General features: G+C 37.5%; 1 protein-coding gene across 1 annotated transcript in view; it reads right to left on the bottom strand.

Annotated features, from left to right (window-relative positions):
• LOC306877166 (immunoglobulin superfamily member 3-like) overlaps nt 1-22,870 on the bottom strand; it is a 142,873-nt gene that overhangs the window by 12,208 nt on the left and 107,795 nt on the right. The window contains exon 6 of the mRNA XM_079428732.1: nt 19,332-19,739. Coding sequence (XP_079284858.1) covers nt 19,332-19,739 — 408 coding nt within the window. The remainder of the gene's footprint in view (nt 1-19,331; nt 19,740-22,870) is intronic.

Raw genomic sequence — 22,870 nt, 5'->3', positions numbered from 1 at the left:
CTTTACTGAAACTAAAGCCTGAACAATATGTTCCCAGTGAGATCTTGGGCAAAAGTCAGACTGTACAGCTTGTAGGAGCAGTCATGCAGCACGAATGCCACACTAAATCTCTGACACTGCCAGAACTGTGTCAGTTGGCCCACTCAGTCACAGTGAGGTACAAAGGAACGATGAGAAATTAATGAGAAAAATATAACACGTGACTCTGGACCACAATCGTAAGAGTCAATTTTGTGAAATTGAGATGTATGCATCATCTGAAAGCTGAATAAATAATCTTTCCATTGATGTATGATTTGTTAGGATAGGACAATATTTGTCTGAGATACAACTATTTGAAAATCTGGAATCTGAGGGAGCAAAAAAATCTAAATATTGAGAAAATCTCCTTTAAAGTTGTTCAAATGAAGTTCTTAGCAATGCATATTAATAATCAAAAATTAAGTTTTGATACATTTACAGTAGAAAATGTACAAAATATCTTCATGGAACACAATCTTTTCTTAATATTCTAATGATTTTTTGCATAAAAGAGAAATGTATAATTTTGACTCATACTATGTATTGTTGGCTATTGCTACACATATATCTGTGCTACTGATGACTGCTTTTGTGCTGCAGGGTCACATGTAATTGTAACAAATCCTATGCTGTTCCTGACTGGATGTAGCACCTTCCACTCTGCACATCAGTCTTAAATGCATTTTAAACAACATTCTGGTCATTTCCATCTGATCTCAACAATATAGATTGTTCTCTGAATGTCAAATGTAATGGAGGATTTGCAAAAAGGCTATTATTCACAGTGGGCCAAAGACATGATGCACATCTAATCGAGAAAATGGCTCTAGCCTCAGTAAAACACAGTAAAGGCTGTTGCACAGCACACCAACAGATGGTAGCAGACACTTTATTGGGTTTTGTCAGATCAGTGTGTTACCCTTATCTGTGTCTTTTGGCATCTGTTGGAGCTTGTTTTAGCTGATTGAACATGCTGAATCAGTACTTGTAGGGTCGTGAATGTCTGGGAAGTGACACACTGTAATCTGATGATCGTCCGCCTTGGTCTATTGGTGCAGTGTGAACTGGCCTTAAGACTATATGATTTCACAGGAAAAAAGACTAAAACTAACATTTATGTGACCTGCGATGCAAATGGGATGTGATGCAAATGGGAAGCATTTCATATTCCATTATTAAAACAGCAATCTTTCAAGAGTTCTGTTGATGACACAAAACACAAAGCAGTCATTAGGGAAGAACAGTTAATCGGTAGCTGCTAATTTCAACCCCCACTGACAGATGAAGAGTCCTTATCACTGTCAATCACTTACAACATAATAATATCCCAGTTCATGCATATTTATGAGTTCCACAAGCACGTCTATTTGCCCGAGCACGAGTGGAGACTGAGAAATGGTTGAGGTGTACCTGTAAACATAAAAGACTTTTTGGAGCGCTCTCTTTTTTTAAAGGGGAGAAGAGGAGATCCATCCACTGCCTTGCAGATGTAAGTGGCTTTAAGTGGAGCAATGACAAGTGGAGGTGGATAATCATCAGAGATGGAAAGAGCAGACAGAGGAGTGCTTGAAAGGGATAGAGAAGAACTGAGAGAAAGGGAAAAAAGCACAACATGCTTTAAAAAGGGGGAAAAAGGAGAATCAGCGAGTGCAGTAATATTAAGAGGTAATTGTTGAATCACAAAATGGCAGAAGGGCTGCTCACTTTGAGCAGAGATAAGTTAGATAACTGTTGCCAAAATGAGAGTAAAAGTGAAATGATGGACTATGGAGTGGAGTAAGTGACTTTCAGTTGAAAACACATCAGAAAACGTGTTTCTTTTTACGCAGCACTAACACAAGCGCATTGAAGGCCGGCTTAGAGCTCCAAACTTGACTGCTCTTCCATGAGCTCTTCTAACTGTTAATCCAAGCAGCAGAGCCTGAAATGTGTCATAGTAATGCTCTGAAATGTGCTTAATCCCAGCGAAACCGATTGTGTGTGTGTTTTTTGAGGGGTGGGAGGCTGTGTTCCCTCAGGAGAGCAGTTTAAGCAGATCCGCCTTGCACAGTGAAGAATGGGGCTTGAGCACTGCTGCCCTCCGTCTGCTACAAAAACATAATGGGAGCCTAATATCTATGCTAATGAGGCCGATACATCTCTGATTCCTTTGTGTTGCAGAAGGATTTCCAGCAGTCTTCTACAATGCAATTAGGGCTATATTGTAATTATGTGGATCTGTGCTCGGGCAGGGAGTCCACAGATGAGCCCTGTGTGTCCTGCTTTAATTTTCCAACTTCCGATGAGACGTGTCCCTCCCCATCCCTTAACTTACAACATATGTGCGGGTTTGGTTCTGTGATGCAGCAAAAACAGCTCTGTGTGGTTATCAGGGAACTCTGGGATTGCTGTGTGTTATCGGAAAGCATAAGTACACTGAGGTCTGCTAGAGAGGGCATAGGTGGCATGTGTTTATATGCACCGAGACAGACGCATTCAACTAAATCCAATGTTTTCTTTTGGCCGGAGCGAGTGTCTGGCGAGGAATGTGGCTGAATAGCATCTGTTTAATGCTCTCGTCATTTTACCCACAGGCCTTTCTGTCGTTTTGCACTCAGAGCCTCATATGTATGATAATCAGCAAAAACAACTCGTGCAAAAAGTAAAAAGGAATGAAAACATTACAGGAACTGAAGAGTGAAGAAGTCAAGTAACATTAGCTAAAGGAGCTCAGCTTTTTTTTTAAAGATGAGTGACATCCTCAGAGACTTTGATTAAAAATGCTATGAAGTGTGTTTATGGATACAGGCAGGGGAGAGCTACTGAAGAGGAGTTATTATTACAGACAGCTTGAAGAAGCACTGGTGATAACTAAGGAAATATATTTAAAAGTGTTTACAAGTGGTCCAAAAAATGCATATGAGTGAAAAAAAAATTCAGAATATGCAAAATGACATTTGGAGCCGTCAGTAAAAATTTCCAATCATGTTTAGAGAGATGCCTTGCTGTCTAACTGTCATGTGTTGTGGTACTCTAGTGAACATGCATCGACTGACACGGATGAGAAGACATTGTTGAAAAAAAGAGTTATTTTTGTTCTCTGTAACACTTTACAAAAAGGTGTCTAAAATTTGTTAACAATAATGTATTAATTAACATGAATGAACAATGAACACCACATTTATTAAACTCTTTATTAAATGTTAGTTAATAAAAAATACAGTCGTTCATTGTTTGTTCAGATTAGTTCACGGTGCATTAACTAATGTTATCAAACAAAACTAGTGATTTTAATAATGCATTAATAAATGCTGTAAACAGTGCTCCCCAAACCTGTCCTGGAAGCACTGCTGTAGAACTAGTGTTCATTATTAGTTCATGTTAACTAATGAACCTTATTGGAAAGTGTTACCTTGTTTTCTTTATGCACAAAACGTATAGCTTCATAAAATTACAGTTGCACCACTGATGTCTCATGGGCTATTTTGACGATGTCCTTACTACCTTTCTGGGCCTTGAGCGTGTCAGTTACATTGCTGTCTATGGAGGGACAGAAAGCTCTCGGAGTTCACCAAAAATATCTTGATTTGTGTTCTGAAGATGAATGAAGGTCTTACGGGTTTGGAACGACATGAAGGTGAGTAATTGACAATTTTCGTTTTTGGGTGAACTATCCCTTTAAGCTTCATACAAATAGCACACCTCGTTTATGATGCACAGAAAACAAATGAATCATTTCAGAAGAGTTTGGGGCTTTGTTGCTAAGTTAACAATGCTGTACTCTAATACTTTAAAAAAGAAAAAACAAAAATGGATGTTCGACTTAGCTGGAAACTGTACTGAATTGTATGCATTTTGGAGTTTTGCAAAAATGTAGGTTTTCAGTGAGCCTATGCTGCTTAAAATGCTATCTGTGTAGGCAGTTCAGGAGGTTTTAGAACAGAGCCAGAGAGCAGGTGGGTGTGAGTTTGTGTGTACTGAAGGGGTTCTCTGAGAATCAGGTGGGAGACAGTGTCCTATATTTTGACCTAGAGCATCACTTCAGAAATAATGATCAAATCCATATGAAATGGTTTTGGATATGAATGCTTCAGAAACAAATGTGCTTCATCAATCTTCCATTGTGTCAGTGAATGTCATGGAGTAAGGTCTATTGCCTGGGCACTGGGATGGAAAATAAGGGAGCACACAAAGCTCTAGTGATTGAATTAGGAGCAAAGAGCTTGTGGGACCTGAGAGGAATATAAGGTGCTCTACGTAATGGCTCCTGGGATACGGTCTGGAGAATACTGTAGATCAGTGCTTCTCAGATTTCTTAGGCCTAGTATCACTTTTAATCAAACCAGAACATCCAAGTAGTATAACTGAAATAGCTCTAAAAGCAAGATTAACGACTGAGCATTATAATGTTATATTGATGAATATGTAAATCTGATAAACTGTGCTGTAAGACCTCCATCAGTCTCTTGACTAGCCCTGTTGCACATCTATGGAAGGAACCTAATGGAGCAGCATGTGAAATGAACACAGATACAGGACAAATGACTACTAATACTCTACTCTACATATTACTGAAAACTAATGGCATTCAAAACTTAATGACATTTTAAATCTATTAAACCAGTCATTTTAAATGGTAACAATATTTCTGAATATTACTGTTTTTCTGATCAAATAAATGCAGTCATGTTCAGTGTTGGGGAAAGTTACTTTTTTAAAAGTAATGCATTACAATATTGCATTACTCCCTAAAAAATCTACTAATTATGTTACTTAGTTACTTTTTATTGAAAGTAAATGTTACTTTTGCATTACTTTTTAAATCTGGGCAGGGCTGTCTTGTTTGTTTTTAATATAAAAAGTTATATTTTTGGCAAATGTAAAAGCCCTTTCACACCAAAAAGTGAAATGAATAAACCACAGGCTGAAGTAAATGTAGATTAAAAGTACATTAGATTAACCACCATTTGTGCTTCATTTTTTTTTTTTTTTTTTTTTTTAATGCTGAAGACTGTTTAACTTTCTTCTCCTGCATTCTAAAGTCATTTTTGCTTATTACTATGGTTGAATTTGATCATCGAAGGTCAGCAGCAAAGACATTGATTAATAAAACAGGATTAAATACAAAGGATACTGTATTTGTGTTATTAAACATTTAATTATTGCAGGTTTGCATCATATTCTGAGTTTACATTTCTCTGTTTTTATTCATTTTGAGGAATACTGAATGTTTTTTATAAATGAATTCATGCATGTTCACATTTAGTCTAGAAATACAGTAACATCATGTTTTCACAGCGCACACAACTCCTCTGTACTTTCCTGCAGATTTCCCTCAACATGGGGAGAGCTGCCCGTCAATAAATGGGTCAAAAGTAACTGGCTTATTTGGAAAAAGTAACTCAGATATTTTCTTGTAAATTAAAAAGTAATGCGTTATGTTACTTGTTACTTGAAAGAAGTAATCTGATTACGTAACTCACGTTACCCCCAACACAGGTCATGATGAACAGAGGAGAGATTTCTCAAAAACATGACAGAAAACAAAACTCTCTCTCTGCTCCAAAAGAGAAACAGTATTTCACGTTTGTGTAGTGTTTTAGGTCGGAACCTTTATTTGTTTTAAATGGGCTTTTCAATTGTTTTGATGAGTTATTTTCTGCAGAGACATGTCTTTTGGCTTTTAAGTACAGACGTGACATGAGCTTCACTTCTCAATTACTGAATTTCATTTTGGGTGAAGCTAAATTTGCAATATCAGTATGAAAAACAGAATTGAGAAAAAGTCCTGTCAAAGTGGGTTTTTTTTGGCTTTTTTTTATTTTAGTAAAATCAAGAGTGTTGATTGACTTCAAGTTTTATAAAACTATGGAAGATCTGTCAACTTTTGAAATGATTTGGAGCAATCAGGGAGCATTGTGTACTGTTTTTGAAATCTGGTGCTCTCCTTATAATGTTTTTTTTTCATATTAATTATTGTTTGTATTGTCACTTGATTAATAGTAAAACAAAAAATCTAAATTCAAAAAATTCTCTCTCTCTCTCTCTCTATATATATATATATCTCACACACAAACACACACACATACATATACTGCATGTACACACACACTCACCCACAGGTGTTAATATGGCCACTTTGCGGTTTGATTCACAGAAATTGCTACTAAATAGATGCATTTGATCTTAAAACCTCTTCCATCTGCCTAGAGGCGCTTGTTTCAGCGTCAGAAACTGGCCACTTTAAAAGCCGCTTCCGTTCATGAAATCTAGATGCTACTCGGAGGCCAAACTAAATCATATCTCGCCTGCTGATGATGGCTTCATTTTCTGCTCTCCTTTTAGCGCTTGGAGTAAAATTGCGGTGCACAAGACATGATCAACACGGCTACACTACATCCCACACTGAAGACGACTGTGCATGCAATGAAACTCCATACCAGGGAGAATCCCCATTGTAGGTCACATCATGTGGCAGTGAAATTAGGCACAGAAAGTGTCGTCATGCAGCCTGTGAATACAGAAACCTGGGAATAAGGTGGTTCTTCTCTCAGAGCAGGAGGTTTCTTGGAGATACGAAACACCTGCTGTTCACATCTGGACAGGTGAACTAGTTTGGTTTAGTGGGGTAAAGCAGAATGAACAAGGAGGTTCGAAGCAGAACGTGAAGCTACAGGGTCTTGTGAAAGGAGAAATGGAGAATGTGTGTGGGAAAGAGAGAGGCTGATAAATCCTCTGTGCCCTGGAGGGAGATTGTGGTGTATGCTGGAAGACTGTGCTCCTAATGAAGATGGACAGCAGAGATCCATCCATGGGACAGAGAGACAGCGCTTCTCCATGACAATTCAGATGCCGTCAATTACAGGCATAGTGAGAGCCATCAGACTGGTGCCCACTGGGTACGACAGGTGTGGGAGAGCACTGATCCGTCACTGCCAGGACCCATTTATGTAAAAGACACTTAGCACTTTAACAAGGGCCACTGGGACAGCACTGTATTAATGGGAAAGAGTTTCAACAGAACCGGGTACAAGAGTGAATGAGAGAAAGAGAGAGAGAGGGGAAGGAAGCTAATATTGATTGTTTGTTAATTATAACCCTTTGATTTGCTTTCAAGCTAATTTTAACATGCATCTCGACATCAAACAATGAGATAATGCAAGGAAGCACTTGCTAGAGCAACTAAGATAAGAGGAAGCTGTTTAAAATCTGATGACTGAGCCATAAAACACATCACAGTCTGTTTCACATGCATAATCCTGAAGGTAAGGATGTGTCTGGAGGAGGAAGCTTTGAGCTGACTACCGCCTCGGGTCTGCTGACACATTCCTGTAAGACCGGCCGGCTGGATCCAGTCGTGGCGCGAGTAACACGGGGAGAAGTAGGCTAACAGAAAGCATTGCTCAGCAGATGAAGCTTCGATAACTACAAAGGCCCTGGGCAAATAGCATGTTGAAGAATGTTAGGTTAACTAATTAGTTGTGTGCTTATACGCTTGAATGTTTCACGATAAAACCCAGTTAAACATCAACAGAGTCAGTGTCTTGATTGTCACATTATCCATCAGAATTCATTTTAATGTGCTGGTTTGCTGCGCAAGAAACGTTTCGGTAACATTTTATTTTACAGTCCTGTTCTACGTGCATGTACTGTGTCTTAATAAGGTATTAACCCTAACCCGAATCCTAACACTAACCATGTGTCATTTTAAATCTTAGTAGTTAGCTTATATTCTTCAGTAATTTCTTGTGTAATTCTACTGTACTCTCATTTCAACATCTCCTGTTATTATCAAGGTTGAAAACTGTTGTGATGTTTAATATCAATGTGAAAACAGTGATATATATATTGTTAAGATTCTTTAATGAATATAAAGTTCAAAATAACTTTAAACTTAAATTTAACTAACACAATAAACAAACTTAAATCAAGTTGAATTTCATATAACTTATTTAAAAAGTAATTTTTCTCAACTTATTTTGATGAGTTAATATAATGTAAAAACAAAAGTTGCCACAACTTATGGATCATACAATTAAAAAAATTAATAATATTCCAGTGAACAGCATTTATCTGAAAGAAAATTTAATCTTTTTTACTATTACTATCTTACTTAATTACTATCACTTTTGATCAATTTAATGTCTCCCTAATGTTTTCTTGCTAAAGAAAAGGACTTTTTAATTATATACATTTAATATTCTAATAATATGGAAATCATAAACACACACTCACGTATATATTCAATTTTCACTCTGAAATTTCTAGTAAATTTTAGAAATAATTAAAAAGAAATGGTAAGTAAAACATTGAATTAAACATTAGATTTCAGAAAAACTGAAATTGTATTTTCAAAAAAATCTCTTACATGCTTGCAGTTTATTTCTATAGAAATTGTTGTTACAATATGATATGCTGATTTGCACAAAAGTGAGAAATAAGTATATTTGAGCTCACGGCAATGCATTGTGGGGTTTTCTGGTAAGGACACACGCTGCAGGCAATGCTGCCTTCACATTTGGCCAAAAGAAGATGTCTTTGAAGGCAGAATAATAATGCTGAAACAGCATGATGCCTTAAAATGCTGTCTTGGTAGGGAGCTCAGCACGTTTGGATTTGAACAGAGCTAATATAGCAGCATGTACGCTCACCACTGCTCTGACTGTGATCTGTTTTCTGTGTTGAAAGCATGTGCAAACAGTATGTGTTTTATATCTGGCTGTGTGTAGGTGAACTCTTTCGGTTTGGTATTCTATGTAGGGCAACACTAAATCCAGTTTCTGTTCATTTCCCATCCCGTTTGCGCTGAGAAACTAATGAAAAAATGTTCATATTCCACATCTGACTGCTTCATTAATCTGGAGTGGGAATGGTCCCATTAGGACACATCCACTGGTATTACCACACACAGATTAGATTGTGTCACAACGTTGGAAGGTTAGGCAGCTTCCCTCGAGATCGGCATAAATGAACATGTGTCATCTTATTGCATTTCACATGCGCCATAAAAGCACAAACGCAATCACGGGAGGAAAAACAACCCCTAAAATTCACATTTAAATGCTGAATCGAGTTCTAAAATGTAAAAAGATTCATAAAGTTGAGCTCAAACAGGAGAAAATCAGATTGCAGCCCCTGCTGGGACGCTGTTTGTGTGTGGATTCATCATCAGCGCTCTGGATTTATGATGAAATCACAGCTAGAGGAGTGTCCCTATATTACACTTGAAGACACAGAAATTATAATTTAAGTAAAAGCGTGAGCACTAACTGAAGATGAAGATGAATATCGACGCCATACGGCGCGGTTTCATTTAGTGGCAGAAGTGGAACAGAGGGACAGCAAATGAACGCAGAGCAACGCCTTAAACAACCTACTCTCGGAAACTTCATACGTCCAACTTGACATTAGTGCTGGATTCCTCCGGAGGAACTGAATCAACCCACATCTTATGTATATAGATCCACGACAGGAATCCATCAGGAGGAAGGGTGGAATGAGTGACTGTCCAGTGTAGGATGCGCATAAATATTTAAAATGAGTGTGTGTGTGTGTTGCAGTTTTATCATTCTAGATAAAGTGCAAGTTTCTCAGGTGAGAAAAAGTGCTTCTTGCCAATTCTACAGAGAGATGGACCTCAGTTTAACATCATACCAGCTCAGAGAAGGACCAGAGTCCTCCTCAGGCCACAGCCGTAGACACACACACACACACACACACACACACACACCAGACCACCGGCTCTAACCACCAGAAACACCCCACAGGCTACACACACATCCACAAACACAAATTCGCCTACATGTTGAGATCTCCCTTGTCTCTGGAAGAAAAGCAACATAATACCGTCCTACATGCATTATTTAAATATTACTTCAAATTGAAGACTCGGTTTCCAGTAGAATAAAATAAATCAGCACGATGAGCAATTATAGGATAACACACACTTGAGTCCTTTAATTTACACACTGTTTAATGCGTGAAGGCAGCAAGAAAGGCACTATCACTGGGAACTATGAATCATTGGAGTGTGCTTGGAATATGTGTGCTATGATCAGCATTCAGAGCCTGTTATATTAATCATCCATCTCTTCCATACTTCAGCAAATAATCCCAGTAGTTCTCGGTCTGACACCACAAATGATTCATGTGGAACACGAACAACCTGAAATGAAGGATTGGACCATATGTTCAAGATGGGTGGGATGGGGGGGTATTTAGCCACTGAAAAATTAATTTAGGTCAAACTTTAATCTGAACATTTCCCACTCAGTTACTGTTCAGCCTGACGGCCATCACCAGATTAAGACAATATGTCCCTGCAGCACAAAAGCAGTCATCAGTAGCACAGGTATATTTGTAGCAATAGCCAACAATACATTGTATGGATCAAAATTATACATTTCTCTTTTATGACAAAAATGATTAGGATATTAAGATCATGTTCCATGAAGATATTTAGTAAATTTCCTACTGTAAATATATCAAAACTTAATTTTTGATTGGTAATATGCATTGCTAAGAACTTCATTTGAACAACTTTAAAGGAGATTTTCTCAATATTTAGATTTATTTTGCAGATTCCAGATTTTCAAATAGTTGTATGGTTTGTTAGGATAGGACAATATTTGGCTGAGATGCATCAATGGAAAGCGTATGTATTCAGCTTTTATATGATGTATAAATCTCAATTTAAAAAAATCGGTGGCCTTTATGACTGGTTTTGTGGTGCAGGGACAGGTGGAATACGAGTGGTCTGATCAGAGTTTCGGCCTGAAGAAACACCTTATTTAATGTTAACATGAAATTACAATTTGTATATTTTAGAAATGCGTTACGATGCGTTAGTTCACAAATGCGATCTTTTTACGACCCTTTTTTTTTATCTTTAATAAAAAAAAAATATATGTTACTCAATCTCTTGGTTAAATGACAGTCTTCTCCAGTCATTTAATCAGCTTTACTCCCATCCCTGTCTTACAATCAACTGTAAGCTCAAATTCAGATCTACTTCCATCTAATCAACAACTGATGGATAGAACCAAGCACCTGCTCTACATTTCATTTTTCTGTAATTCGTTTCACTTGGATGTACATCACAATATGAAAAAAATGACCTTACATTAATTTTCCGAACAGATCTTAAGTAAAAAGCCCCCTGGACTGAGTCTCCATGTGATCAGAGAACGTACAGCACTAGCTCGTCATCAGTGTTTCACTTTGCTGGGCAATTGCTTTTTCCTTTTAATGTTCACAATGTTTGATGAAATGTGCATCATACCATTTAACTCGATGTAAAGGACCTTTTTTTTTTAGAGGTACAGATTTTTTTATTAATTAAAATTAAATGTGAGGATAAGAGTCTGGGAGAAAGAGTAAATAAAAGCAAGAGACTGTGTGACGTCTTCCTGTTTCTTCGTGTAGCCCCCCGGTCTGTTCCCATGATGCTGTGAGGAACTCCACATGTGGGTGCTGAGATAAGCACACGAGCCGGCATACATATTAAATATGAATAAAAAGGTTTTAAAGCATAGACACGACTGGTCCTATGAGACGAGACGAGCATCACTTGTTTTACTGCCAGATGCAAGACCTTCTCTGAGCACACAAAGCAAACTTCTATTACAAACCATGAGGAATGTGTAGTGTTTGTTTTCAGTGTGAACGAAGCCATCCTTGCAAAACTGATTCATTTATTGCATTTACACTGAGCCTCTGTTCCTCACGTTCACGCAGTGAGAAGGAGCTTCGCCTTATACATATTAAACAGGCACTTCTGGAGACATGATTTAATGTCTCTCAATAATGCATTCAGTCAGATGCATGATGTTTTCACACATCATTACCTCCACTCCAGTCTCCATTTCTTTCAGAGAACTTTCTCCACGCAACCTGTTTCTCAAAATGTCAGCTCGCAACATCTAGCCAGAAGTATTTAACATTTAGAAAACTAGCACAAACAGATATGAAGATAAAGCAGAGAAAAATGAAGGTCCTACATTGTTTATGGAGCATAAGGTTAGCTGCCATGAAATACTTAAGAGAAGATCTGTGGCTTGACAAGCTATACATCATCTATTTTAAACTCATTAATTATTACATGGAATATTTATACTTTTAAAAATGCAATTATAAGACTGCAGAACTACTTAAAATTAACTAGTGAAGGCAAAACGGTATATGCAAATATATGATTTCCCTTATCCTTTCATATAAATGTTAACCCAATGATTATATTTTGAAATGACAAAAAGGAAAAAACATCATAACTTTGTGTTTTTTTTTAGAAGTTTTGGATTTAACACTGAAGACAGACACTAAGGTCATAGCTCATCCCCTCGTGTTGATCTAAACCTGTATGACTTTCTTTCATCTGTGGAACATGAACTAATATATTTAGAAGAATATTTCATTGTCCATACAATAAAAACAACACCGGACCCCACTGAATTTGACCGTATGGACAAAACAACACAACTTCTTTTATGTTCCAGAAGCACGCAAGTCCTACAGGTTTGGAACAACATGAGGGTGAATCAGTGATGAAAGACTTTATTTCTGGGTTAACTATTGCTTTAAAAAGACTTGAGCAGTAGAAACAGAAGAAACAACATTTGTCCTATTCATAAAGAACATCTTTAAGGTAGTCACAGTCTGAACTTTTGCTAACTGTCTAAAACACAGCGGCTTCAAAATGAGAACAAACTGTAAAAGTCTCTTATTTTACTCATAAACAGAAAACAGCTTCTCCAAAAACCCATTAGAAGCTCCCAAGAGAACACAAGACTCAAAACGGCGAATTCTCTCCAGAGTTTAGGACTATAAACAGAGCAGCTGTAAGCGAGATTACACTCTTCAATTCTTTGTGAAACTTCACAGCCAATCAAACGCCCGATGCGTCCTCGCTGTGAGTGACTGGAGGAGGCTGTATTCAGAGACAGAAGATGACAGAGACACTCCGGGACTCCATCAGGGCCGTTCTCAAATGTCAATAATGAAGTAAACATCAACAGCAGGGCCGTGTTTATGTTTATGAAATGTTTGTTGGGTACAACTCTATGATGTCAAAACATCAAATATCCACCAGGACTGCATTAAGCAATCACACCTCGGAAACACAGGCAGCACGTCTGCAGAACTGCTTCTTCATCGATGTTCTCCATCAGGCTGGAGGGTTTAAAAAATTTTAGAAAGTGCACTTTTAAATTCAAATGGATTTAAAGAAAAATCTCAGTGGAAAGTCACGGGCCATTGCTCAAACATCTGTGTGTTTGTGCTCTCTAACGGCCTACCATTCAGTGCAATAAACACACAGCCAAGCACACACCAGGGAAACTAAACGAGTGCTCAGGATGATAAGTTGATTCCCAAATGCATGTTGAAAGGTCGTCTGGGTGCCGGCTTTCCCCTTGAGAGAGTAAGGTCATGGACCCAGTGGAGCAAACAGCTCTGCCTCGCTCTGCATCTTAAACATATGCGCGTGATGCTTGTGTAAAATACAGGTACATCTAAAAAAATTAGAATATCATGAAAAACTGCATTTTTTTGTAACTTATTTCAAAAAGTGAACCTTTCATATATATTTTAGATTCATTACATGTAAAGTAAGACATTTCAAAAGTTTGTTTGTTTTAATTTTGATGATTAGAGCTTACAGCTGATGAAAGTCAAAATCCAGTATCTCAAAATATTAGAATATCTCCTAAGATCAATCAAAAAAAGGATTTGCAAAACAGAAAAGTTCAAGTTCTTTAAAGTATGTTGATTTCTGCACTCAATACTTGGTCGGGGCTCCTTTAGCACAAACTCCAGCATCAGTGAGGAATGGCATGAGATCAGCCTGTGGCTCTGCTGAGGCACTATTGAGTCTTCAGCTCGTCTGTATTATTGGATCCACTGTTTCTCATCTTTCTCTTGAAAATCTCCCATAGATTTCATATGGGCTTCAGGTCAGGCATGTTGGCTGGCCAATCAAGCACAGTAATATCATGGTCAGCAAACCACTTGGAAGTGGTTTTGGCAGTGTGGTCAGGTGCTAAAGTCCTGCTGGAAAATGAAATCAGCATCTCCATAAAGCTTGTCAGCAGATGGAAGCATAAAGTGCTCCACAATCTCCTGATAGACGGCTGCATTGACTCTGGACTTGATGAAACACAATGGACCAACACCAGCAGACGTCACAGCACCCCTAATCATCACTGACTTCAGAAACTTCAATCTGGACTTCAAGCAGCTTGGGTTCTGTGCCTCTCCAGTCTTCCTCCAGACATTGATTTCCAAATGAAATGCAAAATTTACTTTCATCTGAAAAGAGGACTTTGGAGCACTGAGCAACAGTCATAAAAAAAACTGACTTTACATGTTATGAATGTAAAATATATATGAAAGTTTCACTTTTTGAAATAAGTTACAAAACAATGTTTTTCATGATAGTGTAATTTTTTTGAGATGTACCTGTAAACCGTTAACACACAAGGAGTTGTGAGAAGCGCTAGGAATCGAGAATCTTACTGACAAATAACACTGCAAGTGTGAAACAGTCCCTGGTGTCAAAGCAGCAGCTATGCAGATGCCAGAGAATTGCATTCGTCCTGTGGGAGGGGCTAAACTAATAAGGGGCTAAAAACTAATAAATGTAACAAATATATATATATATATATATATTAGTAATTTTTTGTAAGCTCAGATATAGTACATGCAAACTATATACAGTATGCAGAGCGTTATATACATAAGTGCAAAAATGCAACCTGTTAATTATTTTTTAAATCCTTTATTAATTCAGTGCATTGTGCCCTATTATCACATTTTTTAGAGCATTTAGTGTGTTAGTCTACACTGTTATGTTAGTCATATGTTAATCTATAACACATAATAGCTCTTAAAAAGTTTCAATCACAACAGTTTTAGTTCGTTATTTTAGTATTATTTATATACCATTATAGTATTTGATCATATTTGAATAGATTTATTTTTAGATTAAGTATTAGTAATTGAATTATGTGCTTTTCTCATTTCTATTAGTCTTTTGTTTAACATTTCTGTAAACATTTATTTCTAACCTTTATTTTTTTGGTTTTAGTTTCACATAGTAATTTTAGCACTGCCAAGTTTATTTCATTACTGCCATGTTTTCTGTAGTATTTCAGTTAGCTGCCAAGGCAACATTTTTCATTTTTAAGTTTGCATCTTTTACTTTATTTGATATTTTATTTAGTTTTATTTAACAATAAAAAAAAATGGACAACAGTTAAATAGTACTTTCTTTTTGTAGTGAACTCCTATACTGCATTACTTGACTCTATGATATTTAAGAAAAGCAAAAAAACAAAAGTAATGTTGAGAGCAATGCTTTGTGGGTCCAGACAGTGTTCTATATAGTGCTGAGTGCTCACTGGTACATCAACCTAAGATGAATGTAGCTGGATGATGATGTTTCATATTCAATTATTAATAGTATTATTGGAACACCATCATCCTACTACATATGGAAAATAGGCATATTCAATTTTCAAATACAGTATGTTTAGTATGGAAGTGCTTGCTCAATGACTTGCACAAAGCGTAACTGTCTTCTGCATGTTTTTATTCTTTCTGGTTTGATACTTCCAGTATGAGCTTTGTTGGAACAAACCCTTAAGATACAACTTTGATTTCTCAGCACCTGGAAGAATTTCTTGTCTTGCAGACATCAATGTGTCAGACTCCCCAGCAGGACGTCCAACATGGCAAAGGAGCTCACCTCAGCTGTACATCCATAACAACTCACACTTTACTCTAAAGACCTTCAGGAGAAAATAAAATAAAGAGGGCGAACAAAACTACTTCAACTTTGCAGGAGTTATATCACACCGATAAACTATTATCATGTGTATAAATAATATGATTTCTAAATGTACATTTATATAGTTTATTAATCATTTACTTACACTTTCTAAATGATCTTATGAACCACTGACAACTCCTAAATAACTGGCTTCATTTTAAATAACGTAATACTTTATTAACGATCAGTTTATCATTGCTAAATTAAGCATGAAAATACGATTATTAAACATTATAGATATGCTCAAGAACAAGGCATTATTTATAAACTGCTTAATGCCTATTAATGTTGGGACAATGCTTCATAAACGATGAATTGACTAATTTACTAATGCTTAACTAATGATGCATAGCATGCAGTTATAATAAAGTGTTACTGAAAATATTAATTGCTTAAATTATTCACCCCAAAATGAAATTGTGTCATGATTTACTCCCCCTCGTGTCGTTTCAAACCTGCATGACTCACTGTCTTCTGTTGAACACAAAAGAGGAGATTCTGAAGAACTGTACTCGTTCATCTTTTCCACACAATTACTTTGACTTGAAACTGAGGCTTTCAAGATTTAAAAAGGACAAACTGTTCTTTTGAGTAAGATGTTTTTTAATAAATTGTTTGATTTAGTTCACAAAACCGGTCTAAATTGTGACCCTGGAGCACAAAACCAGTCTTAAGTTGCTGGGGTATATCTGTAGAAATAGCCAAAAATACATTGTATGGGTCAAAATTATAGATTTTTCTTTTATGACAAAAATCATTAGATATTAAGATCATGTTCCATGAAGATATTTAGTAAATTTCCTACCGTAAATATATCAAAACTTCATTTTTGATTAGTAATATGCATTGCTAAGAACTTCATTTGAACAACTTTAAAGGAGATTTTCTCAATATTTAGATTTTTTTGCTCCCTCAGATTCCAGATTTTCAAATAGTTGTATCTCAGACAGATATTGTCCTATCATAACAAACCATACATCAATGGAAAGATGATTTATTCAGCTTTTCATGTATATATCTCGATTTTGAAAAATGTACACATAAGACTGGAGTTTCACAATTATTTGTTCATGAATCAGACTGATCTAGTTCTCCAGTTCACTGATACGATGACGCATGTGCTCAATGAAGAGGAATATTCTCAGTAAATAACCACATATTGTTTTTGTCTGTCAAATGGATTCAGAAAACTCATATGATACTATTATGGTAATTGTATGTCTTTAAAAAGCTTGAAAGCCTCAGTCTCCATGGGTTCTAATTGCATGGAAAATAACCAGTTTAATTCTCCTTTTGCGTTCGATGGAAGAAATAAAGTCACACATGCTTGTTGTTTGATCCCTTGATAGACTTAAGTGATGCGTCAGCTGCAATAAAGCTTTTGGTTTCAGGAAGGGAAAGTATAATAAGGCATAAATTGGTGGTAATGTTGGTAATAGTGTTAAGGCTAATAGAACTCATAATGGTAATGTTAACAGAATCGATTTAGAAATGTTCTGATGCATTCAATATATCTCAAGTACATGACATTTTATATTGCATTGTTTTTCTGTCTGTCTGTAAAATTCGAGCCATCTTACATTCAAAAAGGCATCACAAACAGAAAAGCACAATGCCGTTTAGATGCGCTTTGTAACGAGGGAACCTCAGGCTGGAATGAGCTAGTGTACCTACAAGCATGTCTCCGGTGGGTTGCACTGATTCGCGTGCAGCCGGAGGGCAGGGAGCAGGCCTGCGGGGGAAAGCAGAGCATGTTCCCCCCCCAGGGTTGTCTCACAGCCATTAACTCCTGCCAAGTCCTTGCATTGATTCTTACTAAGAGGCTCTGCTCCACACCGGGTCAGACAACAGTTACAAGCACAACTTGAAATGGAGAGAGATGGAGGGCAACGGCATGAGCTCTCACGCATCCAAACATTGAAATCATTTTATGGCATGTAGGGTCAAGGTTACAAATAATGTCAACAAAATATACATGTACACACACACCCACACTTACATGCACACAATAAATGATGAAGGTGAAGAATAAAGACATCTCCAGCTGTTCTGACTGGGCTGTGGAGAGACAGACAGGAGTGTGTTTCCATGTCAATGAGCTCTATGGAGATGGTCTGGCTCAGAAACAATATACTGTACACTACAGTTCTGCTTCATAAGACACCTCGGGCCGAATGTAGAAAAAGCTGAGTGATCCAGCTTGCTGGTTTTGAAATGTAAAATCATAACACATTATTAGAATCTCAATGAAGCTTCCAAAATCGTTCTAACATTTTGTTTAATTACTTGTTTTAAGAATTATAGTTACTAGATGTTAGTGGTAAGTGGTACTACTTTGGCTAATGAAATGGGTCTGCATGATTTTTCTGAAGAAATTAATACTTTTACTCAGCCAAGATGCATTGAATTGATCAAACGTGACATTGAAGACTGAAAATGTTACAAAAGATTTCTTTTTAAAAAATGCTATTTTTTAGAACTTTTTAAATCAAAGAAGCCTGAAATAAATTCCACAAAAAATATTAAACAGAAACTGTTTTCAACATTGATAATAACAAGAAATGTTCCTTGAACAGGAAATCATATTAGACTGTTCTGTGATTAGTAATAAATCTCCATCACCTGTTCTCTAATGGAGCGGCATTTAATACACAGATCCATAGTTCACGACAAGCTATGGATATAGCAAATATCTCCACAAGGACAGTAAAACCTGCGGGTCTCAGCCAGTGATCTTCAAGAGGAGACAATCTTGAAAAACATATTAAATAACGTCTTAATAAAAATCTTTACCTTTACCTTTCAAAAACAACAGAAGTGAATGGAAAGTCCCACCATGACAGAAAAACAAATGTGTGTGTGTGTGTGTGTGTGTGTGAGGTCAGTGAGGAGGTCTTCCTTTTGGGAGTGACATTGCTCAGTCCAGGGATTGAAGTCCGGAGGGACTAGATTTAATGAGCTCCAATTTTTGCTCTAATGACCCCCCCCCCCCCCCCCCCCCCCATAATTTCCCTCTTCATATTCTTCTCTTCTAATTGCTTTGGAGGATATTAACAACCTCTTCCTCACACACTCCAGGCCATTAGGAGGGCCTGCCTCCTCTGCACACACACGCCAATCATCTCAATTACTCTTATGAGCACAGAGAGGCCAATATCTGGTGAAACACACACATGCACACATGACAGAAGAATGGGAGAGAGAAAGATCTAGTGAGGGTGAAAGCTGTGAAACTAGGCCACACTACAACATGGTGCATTATCAGTGAAATCTTTATTTCTGTAGTGACAGTAAAGTGCAAATTGTCTTAATTATGCTAACTTTCGAGACTGGGAAGTGACTCTGACATGAGCAAATATTACAAACCCAAACTTTAATGGATGTCAGTGAAACTGATCTGCAATTTAGTGCCATCAGAACAGTCATAGTTGGTTCTTGCGCTCAGTCGAGCAGTCAGGTAGCCTACATGTACCTTTCCTGCGACGGAAGCCGTGTTTAGACTCACCAGGCTGCAGTACACTGATGCCCAGTGGGTTGGAGGTGCGGTTGGCCACCGTGCTCCAGGTGCCATCGTAATTGCTCCGATAAAGCAGGGCAGCACACTGGTACGTCCCGGCCTCCTTGCGTCCGGCTCGGGTGATGCTGAGGCGGAAGTTGGTGTTCGTGGGCGTGCGATCCACCGTGGTGCGGGTGCCCAGGCCCAGCAGCTGGTCTCCCCACTGAAGAGTGCCATCCCGCGTAAACGTCACCAAATCTCTGAACTCTCCGTCGCCCTCTGCTGGCTGGAAGCGCCATGTGACCGCAGCAGGAACGCTGGGATTGTGCCGTGGCTTCACGATGCACTGCAGGTCAAACGAGTCGCCAAACGTCACGCTGGGCGTACGGGAGGAGGCCGACACGAAGAAGAAAGATTCTGAAGCAAGAGCAAAAAAAGAGAATACATATAGTAATTAAAAATACTTGCAACATCACAATGCATTAATATAGAATTCAGTTCATGTGCTGACTCGTTCAATCAGAACTATCTATTTTTTTAGGCTTTATATTATTTATTAGTTTTTGACTTTTTAGTTTTTAACACAAGCATAATGCAATCCAAAAAAGAAAACTGGCAAAATACAGAAATGCATAAAAATACAAGATAAATAAATAAAATAAAAAATACAATACAGATGAAAAGCATAAACAGTTCAGTTTAAAACGGTTACGTAGCACATAATTGAGATGAGACTATTAATGATGAATAGTCTCTTCCTTTGTTTTGTGTTCATCGAGATCTCAGAGCAGTATAATAATCATTATCAACAGCAGCAGACATTTATTTAGCATTAACAAACCAATTTTCACTGAATTGACCAGAAATAAAAAATTCCAAAAATAATATAATATAAATGAATGAATGGATATAAAATGACTATGCTATAGCATTTTGAGCATAGCACCCATCCTTACCTCAATGTTTATATCTATATATATATATATATATATTAGTGCTGTCAAACGATTAATCCCATCCATAATAAAAGTTTTTGTTTACATAATATATGTATGTGTGCTGTGTATATGTATTATGTATATGTAAATATATATATATACAGTATATATAAAGATAAAAGTGTGTGCATTGCAACAACGCTTGCACTTGTATGCCACTGCAGCATGATTGCAATACCATTCAAGTGCTTATTCTCTCCAGTGGAACATTTTCTATTTTAGCTTGAAAGTAAAAGCAAAGTTCTGGTTAACTGCGCCCTCGGCTCAAGCGCTGTCACACAAGTAAACATGATGAGGGACCTGCGGGTGACTTAATTGTGAATTCACAGCTGATACTGATGAGTATGTGAATCTGCTAATGGGCATATAGACAACGAGCCTATTCACTGGCGAGCTGCTACTGGCAGCCTTCAGCAGCAATTTACAGCTGCATTGCTCATACTATACAAGATCATGGGAAAAATAAAGTCATTACAAGGGAATGCCCCGGCTGTTTTGTCTTTCCATTTGAAAAGGAAGCAAATTTCTGCAAGAGATTTCTGGGACTCTAATAATTTTCCCAGTGGAAGGGGTAAAGCGTCATTTGGCTACTTCTGAGTGTTTGTGCTTGATACGGATGACAGCAGCTGGAAGCCATGCGGAGCCGGAGACAACGAGATCCATTTCCAGCCTACCTGCCAGTGCCCTAATGATGCTACGCTGCTGGACTGTAACAGAGGGCAGGTTAACGCAACACCCGCCGGGCACAAGCTTCACCCAGATCTCAGTAGTACCACAGGGCCTGGCACAGCTGAGAAAGTGAATTTCATTTGGAGAGCCTCTGTGCCCTTCAATTATGCAAACTATCTATTAAAGGAACGGGGCAGTAAAGTTAGATGTCTGCATTATCAAACTACTCTGTCTGCATGCTAATGAGCCTCAAAGACTTCCCTGGAGAAATCCCAGAGTTCAGGTGTTCACTAGGCTGAGAAAGACTAGCTGGAGTTTGTTCTGTTTGGGAGGAAAGCGAGTTAATCTACTCTGCGTTATTTTGATAAAATTTGGACAAGGTGACCTGTAGCATGCCAACTCAATCCTGTGGGCAGCAACGTCAGAAGCAGCCAAAAGCAGATTACACACACATCCCGTGTTTATTGAGCACATGCAAACTAATCCTGCAAGCACAAAAACACAGGAAATCCACTCTGCTGGATGCTCTTTTTAAAACATTTAATGAGCTCACTTTTGCTCAAATATTGAAAAAAAACACAAATCCCTAAAAAATGGATTATCGGTGGATCTGTAGCAGTGTTTCCCGCAAAGCTATTCAGCTGCTAAAACTATAGCTCTACAAAAAAATAATCTTGTTTTCTCCGAGTTGTGAGCTTGAAGTCAGAATTGAATGTGATCACATTAAAAAGACTGTGTATCACGAAATAATGGCAAGAAAACGCATCTTTCTCGTGTTGTCTTAGCTGAGAAAAAAGCAACATTAGGCTCGATTTTAGAGTGATTCAATTCAGGAGACTCACAAATTCAAGAGTTAACATTGGAATCAGTCTGATGAGTCCTCGACCAAATAAATCACTAGTAACTCGCTGTGATGGGCGATGACACTTATTTGCGTTCGGATCTGACACCAAATGTCATTAATGCTGTTATCAGCCCTGATACGTTTACATCTATTAAAGAATGTTTTTGTGATTTCTAGCAATAAAATGGGCAATAATTATGGCTATTTTGCCATTTCAAACAATGCAAAACCTTATTAGCCTTATTATTGGTTGTTATTGATTGGACTGAAATACTGTAACTCCAGATGAAGCTTCTTTTCTCTGTCATTACCTCAGGTAAACACCACTTTCTTTGGTTAAATGTACTCATGTTCAGATGAGCGAAAACAGAAATAGTTCTCATTCAAAAGCATTTGCAAACATAACATTGTTTTCACTTTAAAGCTTATGATACACAATATTAACACCATTCTAAACATTATACAATTTAAAAAGAATCTTCATGCCTAAATTAAATGCATTCATTGTCATTACGTTTCTAAACCTGTATGACTTCTTTGACTTTCTTCTGAACAACATAAACGATGATATTTTAAGAAACGTTTAAGTGTGTTTTTTTGGTCACAATGGAAGTCAGACCTAACCAAACTGTTTGGTTTCAAAATATAATGTTCCACAGAAGAAAGTACGTCACAAAGATTTGGAGCAATATGAAGATGACAGATATGCCTTTATTACTAAAATAGTACAAATGTAATGCAAGGTTAAATGGATGACCAGGTGTATTAAAAAAAGAAAGAAAAATTGACAAGAAGAGATACATACAGGACAGGCCTGAGCATGTGTGACATATAGATCTCCAACGAATGAGAGGACGTTTACAAGGAGTGATGAGAGAGAACATTCATATTTCTTTCATGTGTTGATGGACTCCAGTGCTTTAGTCTCTTGCAGACACATGACCAGTAACGTCTTTCTATCGATCCTTGTTTGACTGCAGACAGCAGGAGAGAGAGCAGGACTGTAGGACACACGCTGAACGGGATTCTTTACAGAC

Source organism: Barbus barbus (genome assembly GCF_936440315.1).
Source record: "Barbus barbus genome assembly, chromosome: 11".
NCBI lineage: Eukaryota > Metazoa > Chordata > Actinopteri > Cypriniformes > Cyprinidae > Barbus > Barbus barbus.
The sequence above is the reverse complement of the archived record's forward strand: the minus strand, read 5'-3'. Positions and strand labels throughout refer to the sequence as shown.